General features: G+C 38.1%; 1 protein-coding gene across 3 annotated transcripts in view; it reads left to right on the top strand.

The window, feature by feature from the left end:
* Positions 1-20468, top strand: part of ppp2r2bb (protein phosphatase 2, regulatory subunit B, beta b) — an 88916-nt gene that overhangs the window by 45948 nt on the left and 22500 nt on the right. For 2 of the 3 annotated variants that reach the window (XM_036587617.1, XM_036587618.1), the window contains exon 2: positions 17625-17722. In XM_036587617.1, the coding sequence (XP_036443510.1) occupies positions 17625-17722 (98 nt within the window). Of the gene's footprint in view, positions 1-13981; positions 14338-17624; positions 17723-20468 lie in introns of those variants that run through there. The other variant, XM_036587619.1, reaches the window with a different exon arrangement.

The raw sequence follows: 20468 nt of genomic DNA on the forward strand, positions 1-20468 counted from the left end.
CTGACATGGCAGAGTCTGGGAAACACCTGTGTTTTGTGCATGCATGTCAGCCCAGCACCAGACACCCTTTTTACCTCTAGCGTATGGATGCAATAAAGGCACATTAGAGACACAAGCAGCTGCAGATGTTGGGGTAATTGAGAAGAATTGTGCCAGTGCACAGGCTGCTGTAGAGAGGATGTGGATGCTGGCTGGGTTATGGGCAAGTCCTGGAGAGTTTACATCAAGTCTCATTAATGTGCACCAGATGTCACATTTATTCTCTCTCTCTCTCTCTCTCTCTCTCTCTCTCTCTCACCATTTCAGCTTATTAATTACAACTGGCATGGAATATCATGCAGCGTGAACCAAAAGCATCACCATGATGTGTAATGTGTAGGAACATTACAAAAGATCATAAAAGACATATTGTAACTGAGATTTTTCTTGCAATCAGACAGATTCTTTTTAAGCATTACATTACATTTGTACAGCCACAGTCATTACTACACATTAGGACTGTATGATATGAAACAAAAAATCATATTTCAATTATATTGCTATAGATTCTGATCGAGTATACAAAATTTTGGCACATTGTTTAATCGATAACCATCATTAGTAGATGATTAACCATTAACTGATAAGACTAAAATCAAGGACACAACCCATCAAAATATCAATTATGAAACAGATTGTTGCAGCCATGTTCAAAGTCATTGTGAAGTACTTGATATGCATTTACATGTGGCAAATGTTCTTATCCAGAGCGACTTTAATTTTATAGCAGTTTTTAAAATGGTATTAAAAAGTGCTCCTTGTATGGAACATGGATCATAGTACTGATGGGTAGAACCAGGCATCAGCATGTCTGAAGTTAAGATCTGACAGGTCAAGATAATATTTTTCACAATTTCATATTAAAGAAGGAAATCTTATCTTAATCTTAACCTACTCAGTTGAAGTCAACAATGAACTGTCATGTCTGTTACCTAGCAACCAACCCTAGGCACAGCTGAAATGTATCAAAATAATCAAGATAGTTAGCCAGATAGCTGCTAGCTACCGTTACTGATGTAAAAAAGGTCAAACAAAACTAAAGACAGATAAACCTGAAGTTAAGAATATTGTGACAGTGCCTCGTGAGCATTATCAGTGTGTTGCCACTCTCCAGTTTTAGTTTCCTAACAACAACACGTTCAGCTCTGTCTTCTCATTATTCACCACCATCACTGTAATACTTTATCTGACGAGTTTTCATCAACATCAACAAACAAAGGTAATGAAAGGATGGGGGAGATTGTGTCTGCAGTGTCTGGGAGTTTTAAAACGCTAATAGAAAAAACTTAATAAGTCAAAGCACCATTATCGGTTTAGATAAATGTAGCGTCATTATGCTAGCTATAGTCAATTATGCTGTCTGTCACTGCATAAAACAATAGAAACAGATGGTTAAAACAGAAGTTAAGACACCTCTGGAGTTTTCTTAAAGTTAGGACAGAAGTTTATTAAATTTTGTCCAGTTATGATTTTTTCTGTTGTACTGTTTTCTTATTTGGAGTTAGGATAAGATTATGAACTTAAGAACTGTTATTCTGTAGTAGCTTAGTTCCTAAATTCAGTCCTAAATGAAGTTGTCATCGTGACTAAACAAATGAGATTTTGAGTTAATAAGTCTCTGTAATACAGCCCCTGGTTTTGTTTAAACCAAGGGATTGACAACGCTAATGTATTCATGATTATATTACCAAAAATTAAAAAGCTAATAAAATGACTGGAATATACAATGATAGGCTACTGAAAAGTCTGTATTTCAAAGTTCTAAAGTTAGATTTTCCACTCATTACTAGACCAAGTTAAAATGAACAGAAATGCCACGGCCGGAGCTAGCTTTGGCTACATTTACCTCAGTAGCTCTTAAAAAGCTGTTGTCACCTTCATGTCCTTCTATGATTTGTCACACCCCTGTGTGACTTTCTTACTCTGCTATGCCATACACTTTTCTCCAAAAACATGGATGAAATAGTTCTTGCTTGCAGATGTATGTCATTGTAGTGTTATTACGTTCTTGAAAAGTAGTCAAAACTGCACTTTTTAACTGCACTCTTCATTTTTGTAGTTGGCCTCCAGCGTAACTAATTGCCAAGTTGTGCCCTTGTGCATAGAATCCAGAAAAGTTCTTCCACTTGAATCATAAACCTGCCTACTCCACTAACAACTGTTGTTTATTGTAAATTAAATTAAATTGCTTTTTTAACTGATGGCATTTGTCAAACAATTGATTAATTTTCAGTTTTTGGTTAATCTGTTATCTTTTTAGTTTTAACATACTAAAAACTAGAGATGGCACTGCCCCAATACCAGGAATCGTTATTGGCCTGAAATTAGCAGAAAATGCTGGGTCGGTTATCAGGAAAAAAGAATAAATCTGATCCAAAAGTATTGGTATGGGCTGATAATTTTCATTGTCCAATCTTTATTAAAAACACTTCTTTTTAGCTTACCTACTAAACCTACATACATATACATAAAGATGCTATTGTAATATATAATATATACACTGGTTAGGCATAACGTTATGACCACCTCCTTGTTTCTACGCTCATTGTCCATTTTATCAGCTCCACTTACTATATAGGTGCACTTTGTAGTTCTACAATTACAGACTGTAGTCCATCTGTTTCTCTGCATACTTTGTTAGCCCCCTTTTACCCTGTTCTTCAGTGGTCAGTGGTCAGGACCCCCATGGACCCTCACAGAGCTGGTACTATTTGGGTGGTGGATCATAAGTGGAGCTGATAAAATGGACAATGAGCGTAGAAACAAGGAGGTGGTCATAATTTTATGCCTGATCGGTGTAAATATAAGTTATATAACATTTTCATTCTTTGGTGTTGGTACTTGGTCCACATGATGTAAAGAGGGAGCAGTGTTTACCAACAGCAGGCATTCAATCAATGCCGATCACTGCAAAACACAATTAAGTTAAGCGCTTTTCTAATAATATGGTACCCATAGTTTATGTGTGCTTAGCGTAAGCCGTCTATAAGTGAACTTTATATGCGTCTGGTTTGCACTGCGCTGTTGTAAACCAGGATCGATCCGGCTGCTCTTTTCCTATCAATGCGGAAGGTTATTTATGTCAAGCGAATCTGACTGGGGCTATCTCCACTGCTGCAGTGGAACGTGGAGTGCGGCTACAGTCCCTGAGCTCAGCAAAACCCCCCCTTTATATTCACTGCAATTCCCCCAGTCAGCATCCAGCCTCCCCCTTACCCCATACCCACCAGAATAAAGCTTCTGACAAGCCTCTGGCAGGGAACAATGGGGGGCCAGTGCCACAGAGTATGTGCCTGCAGTGAGGAAACTGAAATATGGGGAACCAGGGAATAGCAGTCAGAATGTGTTTAACCTGATGGCATGGTTTTGATAGCGGTTCTCTGAGGGTCAAATTGCAGTTGGGAAAGCTGCAATGCAGTGCAAGTTTGTAAACATACAAGCAATAGAGCTTGTCTGCAGATATAGCTGAGCCAACAGATTTGCCATGTATATGGAAAAAGAGAATGAAAATATGTGTACGCTTGAATCAGTGACACTCAGAACAGAAAGCTGGAGCTCAGCAAGGGGTCTCATGTTTCCGTTTGTGGCAGTGAAGCCAATTACGTCTTCCTCCGCTGTGACTTGGGGAAGGAGACGTCACCTGTTATACCAGTGAACATTTCAAATAGGATTTGGAGATCAATTAAAGATTTATTATCTTGAAAATTTTCTCCTTCATGCAGTCTCATTATCATTTTTCTTTGATCAGTTCATTTTACTCGATAGAAAAAGTGGGGGTTACTAAAAGATAAAATTTCAGGCTTGCTTTTTCATTCCAGCCTATCTATAATGAATGGTTAGTTAGTTAAATACAATCAAAAGATCTCAGTTCATGTTAGTTGCAGTATAAAATGATATCACCTACATATAATTAATGAACATTCATCATTTTAGAAGCCAAATGCACTTTGTAATTTAATAAAGTTGTCGATGCATTTCAAGCCTTTCCATTCATACTGACTCGGACCTCGGTTTAACTCATATCTCTATTTTTGGTAGCTCGACTCAGACCTTGCAGTGCTTGCTTTAGGCTTGTGGCCCTTCTGACAGCGAGACAGTGGGCGGGCAAAGAACTCTGACCAAACTGTCTGCTGCTCTAGCGCCCTCCTAGCAGACATGTAATCTCTCTGGATCATTAGACGGGAAAGCCGGGCCTGGTTGTTATTGACTGGGCCTCGGTAGGCGCTGCTGCCAAGCCAAACACCCCCTGGCCACTCCATCAGATTTATTCATGAAAAGAAATATTTTAGCTTCAGCCCCAGGGGGCACGTTCATTATTCCCAAAGAAAATCCTCCTCCGCATGATGTGCTCAGCATAGTGAGCGAGTGGTGTTTTTTGGAAGGTGTGGGGGGGTATCACCAAAACACAGTTATACATTTAAATATTTGCCGCTTGCTATATTTTATTGTCTGCATTAACATTCAGCACGGCTTTGCTCAAACACAACAGTATTCTAGTTTTTCACAAATTTCACGCAAGGTTTTAGGTTAAAGTTTTAGTAGTATGTTTTATAGAGTGTTGCATTTCTCTGTGGATTTATCTTCCTTTTTTGGAATGTTAGATATTTAAATTGTGGATGTTGGATATAGTTTTGTATGCACATCTGGGAATTGTGGGCATATGCCCATATCCAGTGTTTTTTGTGTATGTTTCTGCTGACGCTAATACCAGTGCTTTATTAACAAAAATGTATAAATTGGAACTACATCCACCTGTATTAGCATTGGAGGGAGTTAAAGTTTTCTGTAGACGTATAAGTGCAGTAGAATATATTAAATACTGACATTTTAGCACAGAATCGTCAAAACATTGTGCTCTCTGGAGTACAATAAATACATCACCAAAACAAATGCCGATATGCTAATATATACTAATATGATTCCGATATCATTGTGCATTGTGCATTGTGTTTTGGTATGCTCTTGGTTTCAAGACATAGGCAGTCTCAAGAGAGATAAAAATAGACCTCTCATAGGTTTTAATGTCGTGCATCGTGTTCTGTTACACAGATGCGGAAAATCAGATCACAAGATTGACCTTCGCCTCAGGAGCTGAGATCCATATCCAAAACATTGTAATATTCCTCTTTAACTAGAGGCATGTGTTTATCTACTGTTGGTATTCTAAATGATCCATTAGCAGTGAAATGCTCATTTTAAGTTCACATTTAATGTGTCCAAGAAGGAAATACAGTTTAATGCTGTAGTATATGAGCTTCAACTGCTTTGAGCGAAACAATGAATTAGCACATGTATTGACTGCCCTGTGCTGATATGCTGTCTCGCCTTGATAATTGAATACCATTTTAAACCAAACAATGGATTTGTCTGAAGTCATGCCTGTGGTGGTGTGCTACATTGCTGCAGGCTAAAAGGGATTGGTTATTTATAACCACAGGAGGGAATTATGGGTGTTGTGGTTGTCGGTCACCGAATGCAAGATTAGCAAGGCTGTCTAAGCCACTTAATGCACCAGGTCAATACGGCCCAGAACAGGTAGCGGTGGGAAACCTCTGTGACACTGTACGCATCGTGCTTTAGCCATTACTGGCATTGACCATCAGTGGATGGTATTGGCCTCAACCCATCAGTAGCGGTCAAGTGGGTTGGTTTCAGAAGCAGAACCATATATGTTTGCCATTTTTCATAATGTAAAAATTATGTGAAAAAGACCAGCAACCTACTATACAACTTTGCCCTTTACATTGTATCTAAAATTTTCATGATGAATGGACCAATATAAACTGTCCAAAATGAATTAATGAAATTTGTAGGGATATTTTCCACACCTTCAAAGTTCAGCCTTAGAAGTTGGTTGCATTTTCTGATCCAAGTAATCCCAAACACATTCAATGATGGTGAGGTCTGGGGTGGCCAGCCCATTGTTCTGAGAACACCAGCAGCTTCTTAATGTGATTTGCAAATGTTCTTCTTTTTTTGTGTATTTCTTTTTCTCAGTAACGTCTTCTTGATTGCTATACATAATTTCAGACATACAGCATTGAGTTGTCTTTCCACAGTGGATGGATGGACAGAAACACCTGTGGATTTCTGATTTCTTTAGATCTGAAGCAAGAGTGGAGCTTCATTTTCTCCTGCCTGTCAAACATGAAAGCTTTATGTGCTGTTTATCTGATGATGACAGTTTTGGTGGTCTACCGGGTCTTGCATGTTTGTTAGAAGCCCCATTTCTCTATCTAATCTCTATATCTATTATTTTTTTCTTTTGACTTTCCCCTCCCTTATGCAAGTGGATTACCTTATATCTAATGTTCGTAGAACCATCTCCTGAAAAATGAACGTCTTGTCAGTGTATCACTGCTGTTGGAACACAACCTAGTGTCTCCATTTTTGACTTCAAGTTTTTGAAATAATTTGAAAATGCCTGTAGTCCTTTATATTGTATGTACATTTCATGATGAATGGACCCAAAGGAATGGCCAGAATGACTTGGCAAAAAGTCTGGTTCCATTGATTTACATTAAAGGTAAAGTATGTTTTTTCCTGATCCTGTAAAGTTACCATTTTGGAGATAAGGTTTTGTTCAGCAGCGATATGTAATCTCTGAGCAACATAATTCCAGATATGCATAGGGCCTAAAGAGAGCATACCAAATATACATAATATACAAAATTCCATTAACCAACCTTGTCAAAAAATTTTTTTCTGTTTTGAAGGCATTTTTTGTTATGAAGGAAAACATAGCTCAGTCTGGACTGAGTAGACAATGACATGGTTTAGAGTGTGTTTTTGTATCTGCCAAGCAGGGACAGGATGTGATTGGTGCGATTATCCTGGAGTCAATCCGTTTGACGCACGTAATTTAGCAACCTTGCACAGTAATCTCTTAAACATGCAGGTGCTTAGCAATGCATGAAACCCTAGTTTCATGTCATCCTCGTTTAGTATTCTACCTGCTGAACTTATGCAACAGTCAGCGGCCTCCCAACTATGGCATATTTTTGATATTTGATCCATTGCAGTTACATTAACCACAAGATTCTACAGCAAATATTACCCAGAGTGTGGTCATGGATAAATAGCTTCAGAATAAGGTTTATAATGGTTATGACTAAGGACTAATAAAAAACAAAATCAAATATGCCTACAAAGAAGTGCTAATTAATTAATAATTAAAAATGCTGTTTTTTTCCTCTTTTCACTCTTTTGTGCTTACATGGTTTGTGCAGCAGCAGATAAGCAGTGAAATTGTCAGCCATGTGGAACCATTTCACAGTTTCTAAGAGATACATTAGACAAGTATTTTGAAGTCATTGTTCATGCCGAATATCAAGAGAGGTACAACGTCCAAGGACTTCTCCACTGCATGCTTGACACCACTTGAGAACACAACATTCCACTTGATATGCAGAATATAGCAAACCTACCAGAAAGGAAGTGACTAGCAAGGCACGCCATCTATAGAAATGCAAGTACAAAACAAATAATGGAATTCATTGCCTAAAATGAACCAACACTTCTCTTTTGTCAGCGACACTGGTTCATTGGAAATGTGGCACATACCACAATCTACATACTGTAATATGTTTTAATTATTTATTTGTTTTTTGATATTCAGTCCATCATGTCCTGAATTTCGGTTTTGTTTAAGACTTTTCAGTTCAGTGCATCACTACGTGAAACATTCTTTCTCAAATTTGTTGATTTTTGCCAGTATTTTGTTGTCGGCAAACCACTTCATTGTGGTCGGCAATGCACATCTGCTTTTTTTTAGTATAATGTCAGATTTGCTACTCGCCCCACACCCCCATCTCTTCTCTTGTGGTCAGCCAGTTGTGGCAGATAGCCTTTTTTTCAATTTCCTTGGATGTTTTTATGCATGCAGTAGAACTATGTCAGGGAAAAATATCAGAGCTGTTTCCCAGGATCCTTAATACATTTTATTAAAAAATAAAATTATTTCCTGACAGATTCCTAGTGCCTTTCAAATGGGCAAAAATGAAACCATGAAAACACATTGTCTCTCATTTTAATAATGAAATGGCCTTCTTCTTTTATACTTGTGCCCCTGCTACCCTCTCCACATCAATTTCAGGCCATCCTGGAATCCAGTGGTATCTGCATCCGCTTCATTCTAATTTTAGACTTTCATCTCCTGCTGATGCTGTGTATACAGAAGACACAGAGGGATCCAATCTTCTCAGCAATCAGCCAGTTGAAGATGGCTGGCAGGGCGCACTGGATCTGCAATCTCTCTTGCACATTTGTAATAATACGAGAGCAAGTAGTGCTTGGGCTCTATGATGAACTTGCTCCTTTTTTTCCTCGCCCATGTTATTATTTGAAATAGATTTCTGTTATTGGGGATGCTCCACTCTCATGCAGCATGGCGACCTCTAACCTCACAGCATTTGTGAGCTCTGCTGGCTTTGTGATTTATTGTCTCGCTCCAACTCAAGGTCTGCCAAACTGTCCATTCAAGTGTCAAAGGCAATACAGGGTTGTTCAAAGCCTGGCAGGTTTGCGGTCCCCTTTGAAAGCCAAATTGAAATCTTGCATGGCAACATATGTCAGAAGGACGTGAGAGAAGAGGAGCTTACAAAAAATGTAAGCAAACAAAAACATACATTGAGAAAGACAGATCTCTGATACCATAACAATGTCATATAAACTGAATGCAAGGGAACATTTCCTCCTCTATGAGAGGGAATACTCTTTGTAGATTCTTGGTGCAGTCTAGGGTCCAGTGTATGCAATATTCAGCCGATATTGAGGTTCCAAAGATTTATCTGTGGTGACAAAATTCTGCTAATAAAGGACAGATTTGGCTTCAAAGTTGCTTGTTTTACACTATAATGAATCTGCCCCTCTAATGTGATTAACCTTGCTCATAAAATTATATTGACTGGTATTATCAGTAGGCCTATCACAGTTATTACATGATGGCCTGATTTCAGTTATTTAAGATGATTTATATAATTTATGAATTATGTATGCTGACCGCAGTGAAGATTTTGATTTCACCGTCATATTGTGACACAGTAATGTCAGTTGAGTGTATTTTCATCAGTTGGATTGAACCAAATGAATAATAAGAATAAAATAAAGCAGGAAATCCATTTATTGGAACAAATCATAGGTGTTATATCAACAACATTTTTTTAACTGGGTGCTATGTTTAGAATAAAGTTTTTTTTTTTTTTATTGGTTAGCTAGGTAGTGCTATGTTAGCATGTATTTTAACGTGTAAGTGTTTTTCTCTCACACTCTCAAGAGAAACGTTGCTTTTCTTGACTGTGCTTGACGGTTACACATGATTCTGTGTAGACATGATTCTGTGTAGTAGGCATTTATTGTTTGCACACAGCAGTGCAGTGTCATTTTTTAATGTCAGTGCAAACTAGTTGTAGCTACAAAGTAAAGGAAGGAAACTGGGAAGCAGGATAGCTACCCAGCTAGTTTATAGGCTTGTACTTTAATAGGTGCATACAATAGAAAAATGACAAATCGGATACAGCAGTTCTTAATATGACATATGACACGTTCTCTGTATGAAATATTACAGGCCTAATTATCTTAATTTGTAGCTCCTTAAAATTAGTATCTGTAATTTTTAAATTGGTTGGCTTGTAGTTTGAACATTTAAACAGGGATTGTTTAAGTCTGAAGAACTGTGCCAGTCAGCTGTAGCTGTAATAAGAAGAGATCCAGAATGATATCGGAGTCACATCAGTATTTGTAACCGTGCAACCGTGTATGTATCAAATATGGAAAACACCTGATATCCGCTTTGGCCCAGAATTCCCATATCAGTGTCCTCTTAATAGAGAGAAAAAAGAAGAAATGTCAATGGCCTTTCATTTCTAGTGTTTGGTTCCTTCCACCGTGTTTATACATGACTTTCTCAAATAAGGTTGGTGACAGAAGTTTCCATTTTCTACATTTATTTATTTATTTTACTTTTTAGTCTTTATGAAAGATTCATGCCTGACAGCAAAAAGTTTTCATATATAGCACAACCCCAAATGGTTCTTTTAAAAGCTTAGTTCTCCAATGCAGCATTTTGATAGAAAAGGCAAAAAGAAAACATTGTATGCTTCAGGAGCAGACAGGAATGAGCCTCTTTGTTTTCACAATGATCCTACTCAGAGTGTGCGTGTCGGAGTGTGTGTATGTGTGTATATGTGTGAACGTGTGTGCCAGACTGGGCATGATCACAGGACAAAGCCTCGGTAGCACTTCACTCATCAGACAGACTCCATTAATTAGCTTTTCCCTTTCAGTTCCTCAAATGCTTAATGTGTTAATAATGACAGGGGAATCCCACATCCTAATAACACTTTGGCGGTCGAGTATATAAGCCTCCTTTTCATGCCAGACTGAAGCTTCACTCCATTAACCCTTTCACCATTTTATATAGGCTACAGAGTGATCAAAGTGGGGTATATGCGACGCAAGCCCACATACAGCTCATAAAACGGCTTCACGCGTTTTTTTCCTCACGATAACAAGGTAGCCTCCCATCCACCCTGAAGCATCTTCATATCGCCTTGAATGTTTAATTGTGTTCTGTTTTTCATCCCCCCTCACCCTGCTCCCTGCTGATGATAACGATGAAAAATGCTCCAAAAAGAAGTCAGAAAATTGGATTCTCCTGGGGCCTAATTAGGTCAGCATGTTTCGTGTCTCTGAGAACTCATTTGGAATTCAGCTTCCGTGAGGAATCAGAATATGATTTAGATGTAATTATTTCTGCCCCCAGTCCACCTTGACTATGTGCTACACCCTGTGATGCTTTGTATTCTGTAATATGGTTGTTTGACACGTCATTACACTAGTACATCGGGTGAAGTAATCCTGATCTGCGATGCTTGTATGTGTGTGTACACGTGTGAGCAAGGTACGAGGCCTTCTGTGAACAATCCGCTGGGAGAACACATCTGTGGCGAAGTGGGTCATAGAAAGTCCTCTGTTCTACTCCAGCTCTGGAGAAAACTCCAGCTCTATCTCAGGGTGTGATGTGTAATGCCTTTTCATGAGAAAAAGAACAAGCGTGAACGTAAATGAGCGAAATAGCTTATCACTGCTGGGTTCATATGTGTGTGGAAGAAAGATAGAGAGCAAGATAGAAAGTAGACACATCAGGGGGTCCATAAGAAGTCATTGAGTATCTGTACAAGAGCACCAAGAACTCTTACATAAATGTTCTTTGACAGTCTGAAAGAACACCCTTTAACCCAGCACACAATAGCTCCCCTTTTGTTACCATGGGCCTGCTTTCGCTAAGCTGTACCATTGTTAGTGTAACACCAGTGTAAAATTTGCAGCTCAAACGAGTTGTCCTATTTTAGGATCACTCTGCAGCCACTACGGCTGCATATTAAAAATTAATTATCGCAATTTTATTATTCACATTGATGTGTTAATATATTGTTATATAGGTCAATGACAAATAAGGTTTTCAAACAATTTTTATATATGCTATATGTATTTGGATTTATATCTATGTGCATTTTATATCTTAAATATAGTTAGTGTTATCAAAACTTGTAATTGCCTGTTTTAGTTATTAAAACTGTGCTGGTCTGGTTGCACTGTTTGACCTATCTGGTTGTGCCACCTGACTTTTCAGACTAATCTCAAATTAAATAAACATCTGCTTAGACACCCTTAGAAACCTTTGTCCTTGAACTTGAGTTTATACTTACATTGTTTCAAATAAATAAATATAATTATAATAATTACACATTTCATGGTTTTCCTGAGGTCATACCACCTTACTTGGTAAAACATTCTAACCACGACTCAATAATGACAGTTTTTAAAAAAAGGTGAAAGGGCTACTGGCCTTCACATTGTACAATAAGGGTCACTTGGGGTCTTCTTTATGTTGCAATACCCTGGCCCCTCTTTCGTAAAAGCTTATCAAAATAATAGTCATTTGGTTTTGGTTGTCCTGCTTGACATTTGAGAAAGTAAGAACTTGTTGACAGATGCTTTTCAGTGTGTTGAGTATTTTTAAAATTACCTTATTTTGCAACATAGTTTGTATTTTACATACATATATACATCATCTAAACCGCTTATCCTTCTGGGTCGCGGTTAGTTTGTATTTTAAAGTAATTAATTATAAAATCATGAAAAATTATTTGATTTAAAATTTTATGTAACTCTGTTACCTTTTTGATAGTTTATTTAATCAATGTACATGTTTGGACTGTTGCACCACCCAACATTTGTAGATTTTGGAGTCAAAAAGAAACTAAAATGAATTTTATATGGATGCAGGTATTGTTAAATAATTTGATCTATATCATGTATTTATTAAGTAATTTTGGGGGAAATAATGGACTTGGAAACAAAAAAATGCACATCATGTCAGTGACCCATATACATTCGAACCATAAGATTACCTAAATGCCTAGAATTTTCCTTGGACAGTATGTCATGATATGGAAAACATTTAGCAGAGATAAAGGGAAGTATACCTATTATTGTCCTATAACAACCATTGTTTTGACAGTTGTCAACATCAGTAACAGTAAGAAATAAATAAATAAAACATTGCACATAAATATTGTGATACTGTTCCTGTCACTTGTGTTAGTTATCTAGTAACCATGAAATAGAGCATTTAAAAAAGGTAACAAACCAGTAAAATGGACTAAACTGAACAATAACAAGCCATGTGTAAATCAAAGTCTCCAAATTGGAAAAAAATAAACAAGTAAGCTTTTAAAAAGGCTGTTGTTTGGCTGTAGTTTTGACTTTTGAGCAACAACTTTGCTATCGATATAAACAGATAAACTGACTATGAAAAAACATAGCTAAGGACGTCAAGGGCGTCTGTATCATCACTGCTATCTAGGTAAGCAGAAATGCAGTTAGACTCATCTTTTTCCACGTCTGACACATTACAGCACATCTCTTTGGGATATCCCTCGTGAAAAGGGATGTATAAATGTGTAAAACTGTGGTACAAATCAAAAACTGGAGTATTTTAATTAAAAAAATCAATTTAAACCAAACAAACGTACTTAAAATTAGCTAATTTTGAAATGTTTTTAAAGATAGTATTAAGAACAAGTATTGGGGTACTCGTTCAGAAGCACTGAAGAGCATTCAAAGCCTATGAAATGCGGTTTGGCCAGCCCTAGAGTAGTCATGACAGCCATAATTATTTGGCAACCTGTTAAATTAAATTCGGCTAAAATCTAGTTGTCTGTGAATTCTCTTTTCCAGCATAGATATTATCACCTGTCAAGAATTGGTGTTGGGTTACTGTCAGTCATTGCCGATATTTGATTACGTCGCTGTGTCCTAATAGCCCTTACATTATGATTGTGCTAAGATGGGGTACGGTGCAGGCTGGCTGCTAAGCACTTTGGCGATCTCTTCTGGCTAAGCCTGTTGGATCTAACACAATTAATGAGAGCGCTTACATGAGGTCTGTGGACAAATACAAAGACTGTCGAAAGCATAGTCTGGGCAATAGCTTTTTTTTTTCCAAGCTTATGAATCGTAAAAGCATAAGCACTTCTGCCACTGCTTGTGGAGTATAGTGCTAGATGTTGGCTCAGTAGTCTGCACCAGTCATGAAATTCTCCCGTAATGGAGTTATGTGCCAACTGAGTTGGGTGTTAATGCTCTAAATTATTTTGGTGTTCTGCCAGCTCAAACCTCAAGAACAAAATCTGCGCATAAAGCTTGTTTTTTTTTTTTCTTTGGTCCGGAAAGGGTTGTCATGGAAATCCTGCACTTAAATTCTCCACAGAGACCATATAAAAGCCCATGGAAATGTGTCGGGGGGCTGAAAAACAACAATCTAACGCTTTCTCTCTCTCCGATTCTCTTTCGCTCTCTCTCTTCACACCCCCCCTCCACACTCACTCTTCACTCTCTCTGTTTATGACGAGCTCCTGAAGGAACAAAGGGATTATTTAGAAGCCTCATCATGTTTGTTTGCCTCGGATTCATGCAAATGATGGCCGGCAGACTGCTTTTGGAAGCGTTTGGTGCGTTGTGAAAATGTGAGGAGAGAGCTGATCAAATGTGAGGTGATACAGTACGATTACAAATATAGCTACCTGTGATAGCAAGACGGGAGAGGAGAGCGTGATAGAAAGAGAGGGTGAGGGAGAGAGAGAGAGGGAGAAAGAGAGAGAGAGAGAGAATTGCAGCTAGCGCAGCAGAGACAGTGCCTTTTCTCTCTCGGAAGGATTGCATAGCAACAGTGCATTCCAAAGCAAGAGAAACAGATGCATCTCCTTGAAGAGGACCAAGGAAGATGTGTCAAAGGTAGGAAACAGTTGCATCCCACACAGTTCAGGGAGTTATAACCAAGGTTTTCTAGTGAAAAAAACATTTGTGGGTCTATAGAAGTCATCATCAGTTCTCTTTTGTTGCCCTTGTGTATCCATGTGTGTGATTATATGGTGTCTGATACAGCTAAAGGGAATACGATCATGTACTAGCTAAGTCAGCGTTCTTTTTGGAATGGTGATGTATATCAGGAACGCTTTGGGTAAGCTGAGCATATCGTGGGGAGGAGGCTGATTTTCACAAGGTGAAATTTTTTTTTTGATTAATAAATTTTTGTGAAGCTAATAATTATCCTTAAGGTACCAGCGGCCCATGTCTGGTTAACCAGCAAGAACATCAAGGAACCGAATGAGTAAAAAAAAGGTCTTCTATTGGCATAATAAATCAATCAGCAATCAGGAAAAAACATCGATCTATGTACAGACATGGACGCAGACGTGTTTGGTGACAGTTGAACAGACAGGACCACAGACCACTGTAAGAAAGCTTCCTAAGCCGCTGTTCTTTGGGGTTCTTCGGCATTTGAGGGGCTGCCTTAATTAACTATCCCACTCTGGCCTACTTTTCCCCTCTGGTGGGCAAGAGATTAGACACAGTAACTTCTCACAATGGAATACATCTAGCAGTGAGGCTCTCTGAAGCAGCTTCGGCCATTTGTGGGCTTGGATGTGGGTCGCTCACAGTGGTGTTCATGTTCGTTATTTAGAGCAAGCTGTTCCCAAATACAGGTGAGGCAGCAGCAGAAAAGAGGGCCAGTTGGGAGAAGGCTTGCAGCATAAACTGCAACGGAAACATCTACGTGAGAAGAAGGCTTTTTGGAAAGTTGCAGTAGTGTTCTCAAACTGAATTATAAATTATACCAAAATATAGTCATTCAGTATTTAGTCTGCGCATTAATGCTCAACACATATTACATATATTGTGTACTTCATGCGTCTACCGTGTTCACTGGGTTGTATTCACAAACAAGATATTCTGATGAACATTCAGTCCAGCATGTGAAGGCGGTGACTTTATCGCCGTTCTTCTTAAAATACTAGAAGAAGTATCATATACCAGTATTTCCAGTACAAGTATATCTGAATATATTTTGGCCGGATTCTATTTGCACTCTTCACTAAAATGCGTCCCCAATGTGACCAGATGAGATCCAATTTCACTTTCCCTTTTGAAAAGACATATAAATCCTTTCCGTCTTACTTGGAATTGCTTTTTACCCATTGCGAAACAGCTTGACAAGTATAGTTTGGATGCTTTCTTTGGTCCAGAGTTCAAGAAGGCACTTCTTCTTTGGGAAGATGTTTTGGAATAGGTTTTATTTCAACATAACTCCAGCCTTTTGTATTCTCTTGCATTTTCTTGTTGATCCTCTCACCTGCTAGTGCTCAGTACTCAGCAGACCATTTTCACATATGTAATTGTATGTGGATACAGAAAACGCTTTCTTGTTATGCTTGTGTTGAACATCATCAAGATTGGATGTGGGGTGGTCTTATGCATGATAGTAGCTCAGCAACGGCTACACACACCACAGAACACGATCAGTTTCGACTTTTATCCATGCAGCTGACTTAACACTATCACATATCTTCTAAACAGGTGTCATTTTAGCATCAGTTGGCTGGGACCAAGCCTGTGTTGTGTCACACATTCGGCCTGCTAACTAAAACTCTATGGTCCCAAACACCACAGAATAAGCTTTATTTCAGCTTTCTGTCACTCATTCGACTTTTGCTCTGTCAGATATTAGTTTTTATCATCTAAAATTGTGTCAGCAGAGCACCAGTTAGTCAGAATCAAACCTGTACTGTAATATGTGGCACTGTTTGGCTCTGTAGCCAGCTTGCTAAGCTAACCTTAAGTTAGCTGATCTAGCTACAGATAAAAGACCAAAAACAGGTTTAATTTCACCTTTATGTCCCTATAAAACCAGCTGCTCGACTTCACTCCCTCAGAATTAAGTCATGTTGTATTGTGAGCAGAGATGTTATCATGTTAGCTAAGCTAATTATTAATGCTAACAAGCGCCACTATCCTAGTTTGTAGCTGTTTAGCATTTATAAATCATTAGATAAATGATTTGATATTGAATGGTGCATTCAAAATCATGCACTGTATTCGCCTATTTGGTGATCATGTAAGCAAACTAAACCCTCCCCCACATCCCGGTCGGATACGGTTTAGGTCCGAAAAAGAGCACATGTCCACCATGTAAGAGCCCCAGATTGTCACATGATCTCAGTACCAACATTTCCAGAATGGAGCATGACTTTTTTGTCCCTGATATCTGATGTTTTCATTTACAGTTGAACATAGCTATGCACATAGCCTTCCTGCATTCAAAACAAAGCACTGTTTACTACTGTATGACAGATCTCTGCATACTTAATTCTGTCATAGACTTTGTTTTGTCACGTAGCTTAGTCATCTTTTCTAGTGTGCACCACAACAAACTGCCTGGCTCAGGTAGCGTGTACATCCTAAAAATAGGCATTTTCCTGTAATCAGTGTGTGTGTGAACAGAAAATGTTTGAAAAACAGTGTAAAAATGCTAAGGGTACAACTTCTTGATGCTGTTTTCTCACATGAATCCACACCACTGTGGGCAAGGCATTAGTGTTTTCCCTGCCTCTAACAGGTCTGATGCAGATAACTATCTAATTAACAAGCTCTTCTTGAGTTAAGAGTGGGTCTGTTAGAAAAGGGAAAACACCAAAATTTACAGGATCCAGTTAGGGAACCCTTGTCATATACCATATGTACATTGTTAAATAAAAATACCCTGGTTACATCTGTGTGTTCACCCAGTGCTATCTGTAGTACATGTCAGTCTTGTGCCTATTAAGATGACCTTTGTCTCAGCATTATCTAGACTGGAATTATACTAGTAGGTCTTATTTGGAGAAATAATTTGCATATCAATAGAACAGTGAAGCGGTAGTGAAGAGGTTTTTGGGGGGTAGGTTGAAGATAGAACTGGTCGGTCTCGACATCATCTTGAAGGTGCCTTTCATCATGTGTGACATGAGATGGCTGCCTTGGCGACCCAAGTGAATTCATACGCTGAGGCTGGTTAATCAGGTGGTGCAAGTTCCTTCTTGACATACTGTTAACGTATGCAGCACAAAAATGTTTGAAATGCAGGCAGCTCAGACAGGCAGACACACTTTTTTTCCCCCTCATTTCAGGATATTTTGACTGTAGACGGTGCAGAACTCAGCATTCATAACACTGATGTTTTGTCTTTTATGCTCTTTCCCCAGCTGACATCATATCCACGGTCGAGTTCAACTCCACTGGAGAGCTCCTGGCCACGGGGGACAAAGGAGGTCGAGTGGTGGTGTTCCAGAGAGAGCAGGAGGTAAGTACATATCCTATACGCTAATCCGAGCAGACCCCCATTTAACTCTTTGTCACCATGGAAAACATTGTTATATATCTGTTTCAAGTTCTACCGGTCGTTTATGCAAGACTTACTCCATAGCGAGCAGTGCATTTTTCGGTTTTGAAATATTTAACTTCAAGGAAACATTTTTTTTCTTACTTAATAACTTTAATTATTTAAATTTTCTAAACAAAACAGATTTTACCACATCAATCAAACGCTTAATTTTCATACTTATTCAAGGAATTTATGAAATGTTTTAATGTAGAAAAATGCTGACAACATTTTTGAAAACACAGAGTTGACATATATTACAATTAATAGGTTTTAAATACATCTTAGTAGCAACATGAAGTCTTTACATGTGTGTTATTCCTTGATTGTCTTTTTCTTTCTGCACAGTGTCTGAAACAAAAGATTGAGCATTAACTGCAAAATCACTTATATGAACTTCATTATCATTAACCAGCAATGACCACATACGTTTCAAAAAGGCTTCTTACATCTAAATAATACGGCATGCTGACAGGGTATTTTGCAGATAGCTGTCTAGGTGGCTTTTCCATTCATGTGCGTTCATGTATTACTACCTTAGTACTGCCCCTGCTTCAACATTTTGTAAAACTTCTGGCGTTTGACTGATAGTATTCTGACAATAGTCAACTTTCTATTAGTATTAGAATGCTAATTTTGAATGAGACCTTATTGATACAGTCTGCTAATTCTGTCTCTATACTATTCTGTTCTACCCTGACCTTGGCTGCTGCTTTGGTTGTTTAAATGAATTTGGACTTTGAGGACTGTTTTGAAGTTCAAATCTTCTGCCTTCTTTTTTCTTTGTCCTCTGATGCTCCTACTGTTTATATATATTTCAAAATCAATAGGTAGATATGAGATGATGTAGATGTGAGATGACGATGGGGTGAAAAAAGGAAGAAAAAGGGTTGGAGGAAAAATAATTTAGTGTACATTGGTTTATAATATATAACCTTACTAAATATGGACCATTCTACTGATTTAGTCCGAACTGCAGTTCCAGGAAAGATAAATGTTTTTTTTTTTATTATTATTTTTGAGTTATGCTTAAAATTAGCTTAAGATTGTAAATAAAGAAACAATCACTACCGAAATATTTGATAAAGTTTCGGTAGTGTTATGATTGTTTTGTTAGTGACAAAATGGAATCTTCAGTCATTTGTTTTAATAAAATAAACATAATTAAAGTATAGGGTCACTCAAAGCAAAGGGATTTTAGCCTGAAGTCTGAGTCAGTTAAAAGTCTGAAATACATATTGAACTCTGACCCTGTTATGGTTCTAGCTTGTAAACTATAGGAGCAAGAACGCCTTCAAATATGGTTTGAGTTCCATGGGATGACATTACCTGAATACAGTCTGAATACAGAGCCCAACCAGACCACTCAACAGTGGGAATCATTCATCAACTGTTCTTTAGAAATTTCTTCTTCTAAGGAAGATACATGTGAATGAGGCCCATTGTATCCAAACCCAGACCCAACTCGAACCACATCATCAAGCTTTGTGTCCAAAACTGGCCCTGGCCCAACAATAATTTGTTCAAAACTGGCTCAGACCGGTCTGTCATCACTCAAAATGCTGATTAAAACCTGACAGCACCAGTTTTTATTATGAGATTCATCAAAGCAGTACCCTCAGCGTCTGGCCCATACACTTTGCCTTTGTTTTTCACCACATGATAGTGGTCATTTAAGTACATGATTAATTTTATGCTCTCAGTAAACATAATTAGTTATAACTAATTCAGTAATACTATTGGGTATTTGTATTTATTAAAACATAAAACATGAAAGTTTTGCTTGTATTTGCGAGTAAATATTTTTTCTTATACTTCGCTGCTCTGAAACACTGACTGTGAGCGTGTTTCTGAAGACATGTTAAGAGACATGAGTTAGAGGCCATAGACAGTGTTACTTATCATTAAATAGGTTAGGCTCAGGTTAACGTAGGTCTGGTTAGATGTAGTTTTAGCTCAGTAGCTTATCATGAGGCAGTCTCTGTTATGCTGAAACAGAGTTGAAAACCGTTCAGTTTCCCTCTTTTTTGGAATAAAAAACATCTTTCATACTCCTTTGCGTCGAGCAAAAATGTTTGTGCGACACTAGTGCCGTTGCCCAAAAAAGTAAGCATTACTTCATTAATTTCAGCCAAAATCTGTTTTCTATTTTTTGACTCTTTTTTTTTTCTTTCTTCCTGGTTACAAAATATCTGTTCATGAACTCCTATGAATATCATAATTAGTCAGAATGCACATCCCTACTATTGACCTACTCACATATGTAGCTGTTTTTGTTTGCTTTCAAACCGCTAATTCTTGCAAATTTAAAGGAATCTTTATAAATGTAATATCTAAAATACTGTACCTGGTCTCTCTTCCTGATGTCGCCTTTATCATTATCTTCTTTAAAGCTGTTTCACGGTATCTGCTAATCTCTCACAGCAGAGAGGTATCTCCTGCTCACCCCACCACACACATACCCCTTTTAACCATCACCCCCCACTGAGGTTAAATCTGTTCCCATTAAGGTGTCTGACTTCTTTCAGCTCGTCTGATTTTTGCCAATTGATTCAGATGCCTCATGAGGAGAAAGCTGACCCTTAGGGCTTCCACAGATCTGCTATTGAGATATTCCACCACCGTGGACCATTTTTCTGGCTAAAGATCATGCTCTGTTTCTCTTGCC

This window comes from Colossoma macropomum, unplaced genomic scaffold (assembly GCF_904425465.1).
Source record: "Colossoma macropomum unplaced genomic scaffold, Colossoma_macropomum, whole genome shotgun sequence".
In the NCBI taxonomy this organism is placed as follows: domain Eukaryota; kingdom Metazoa; phylum Chordata; class Actinopteri; order Characiformes; family Serrasalmidae; genus Colossoma; species Colossoma macropomum.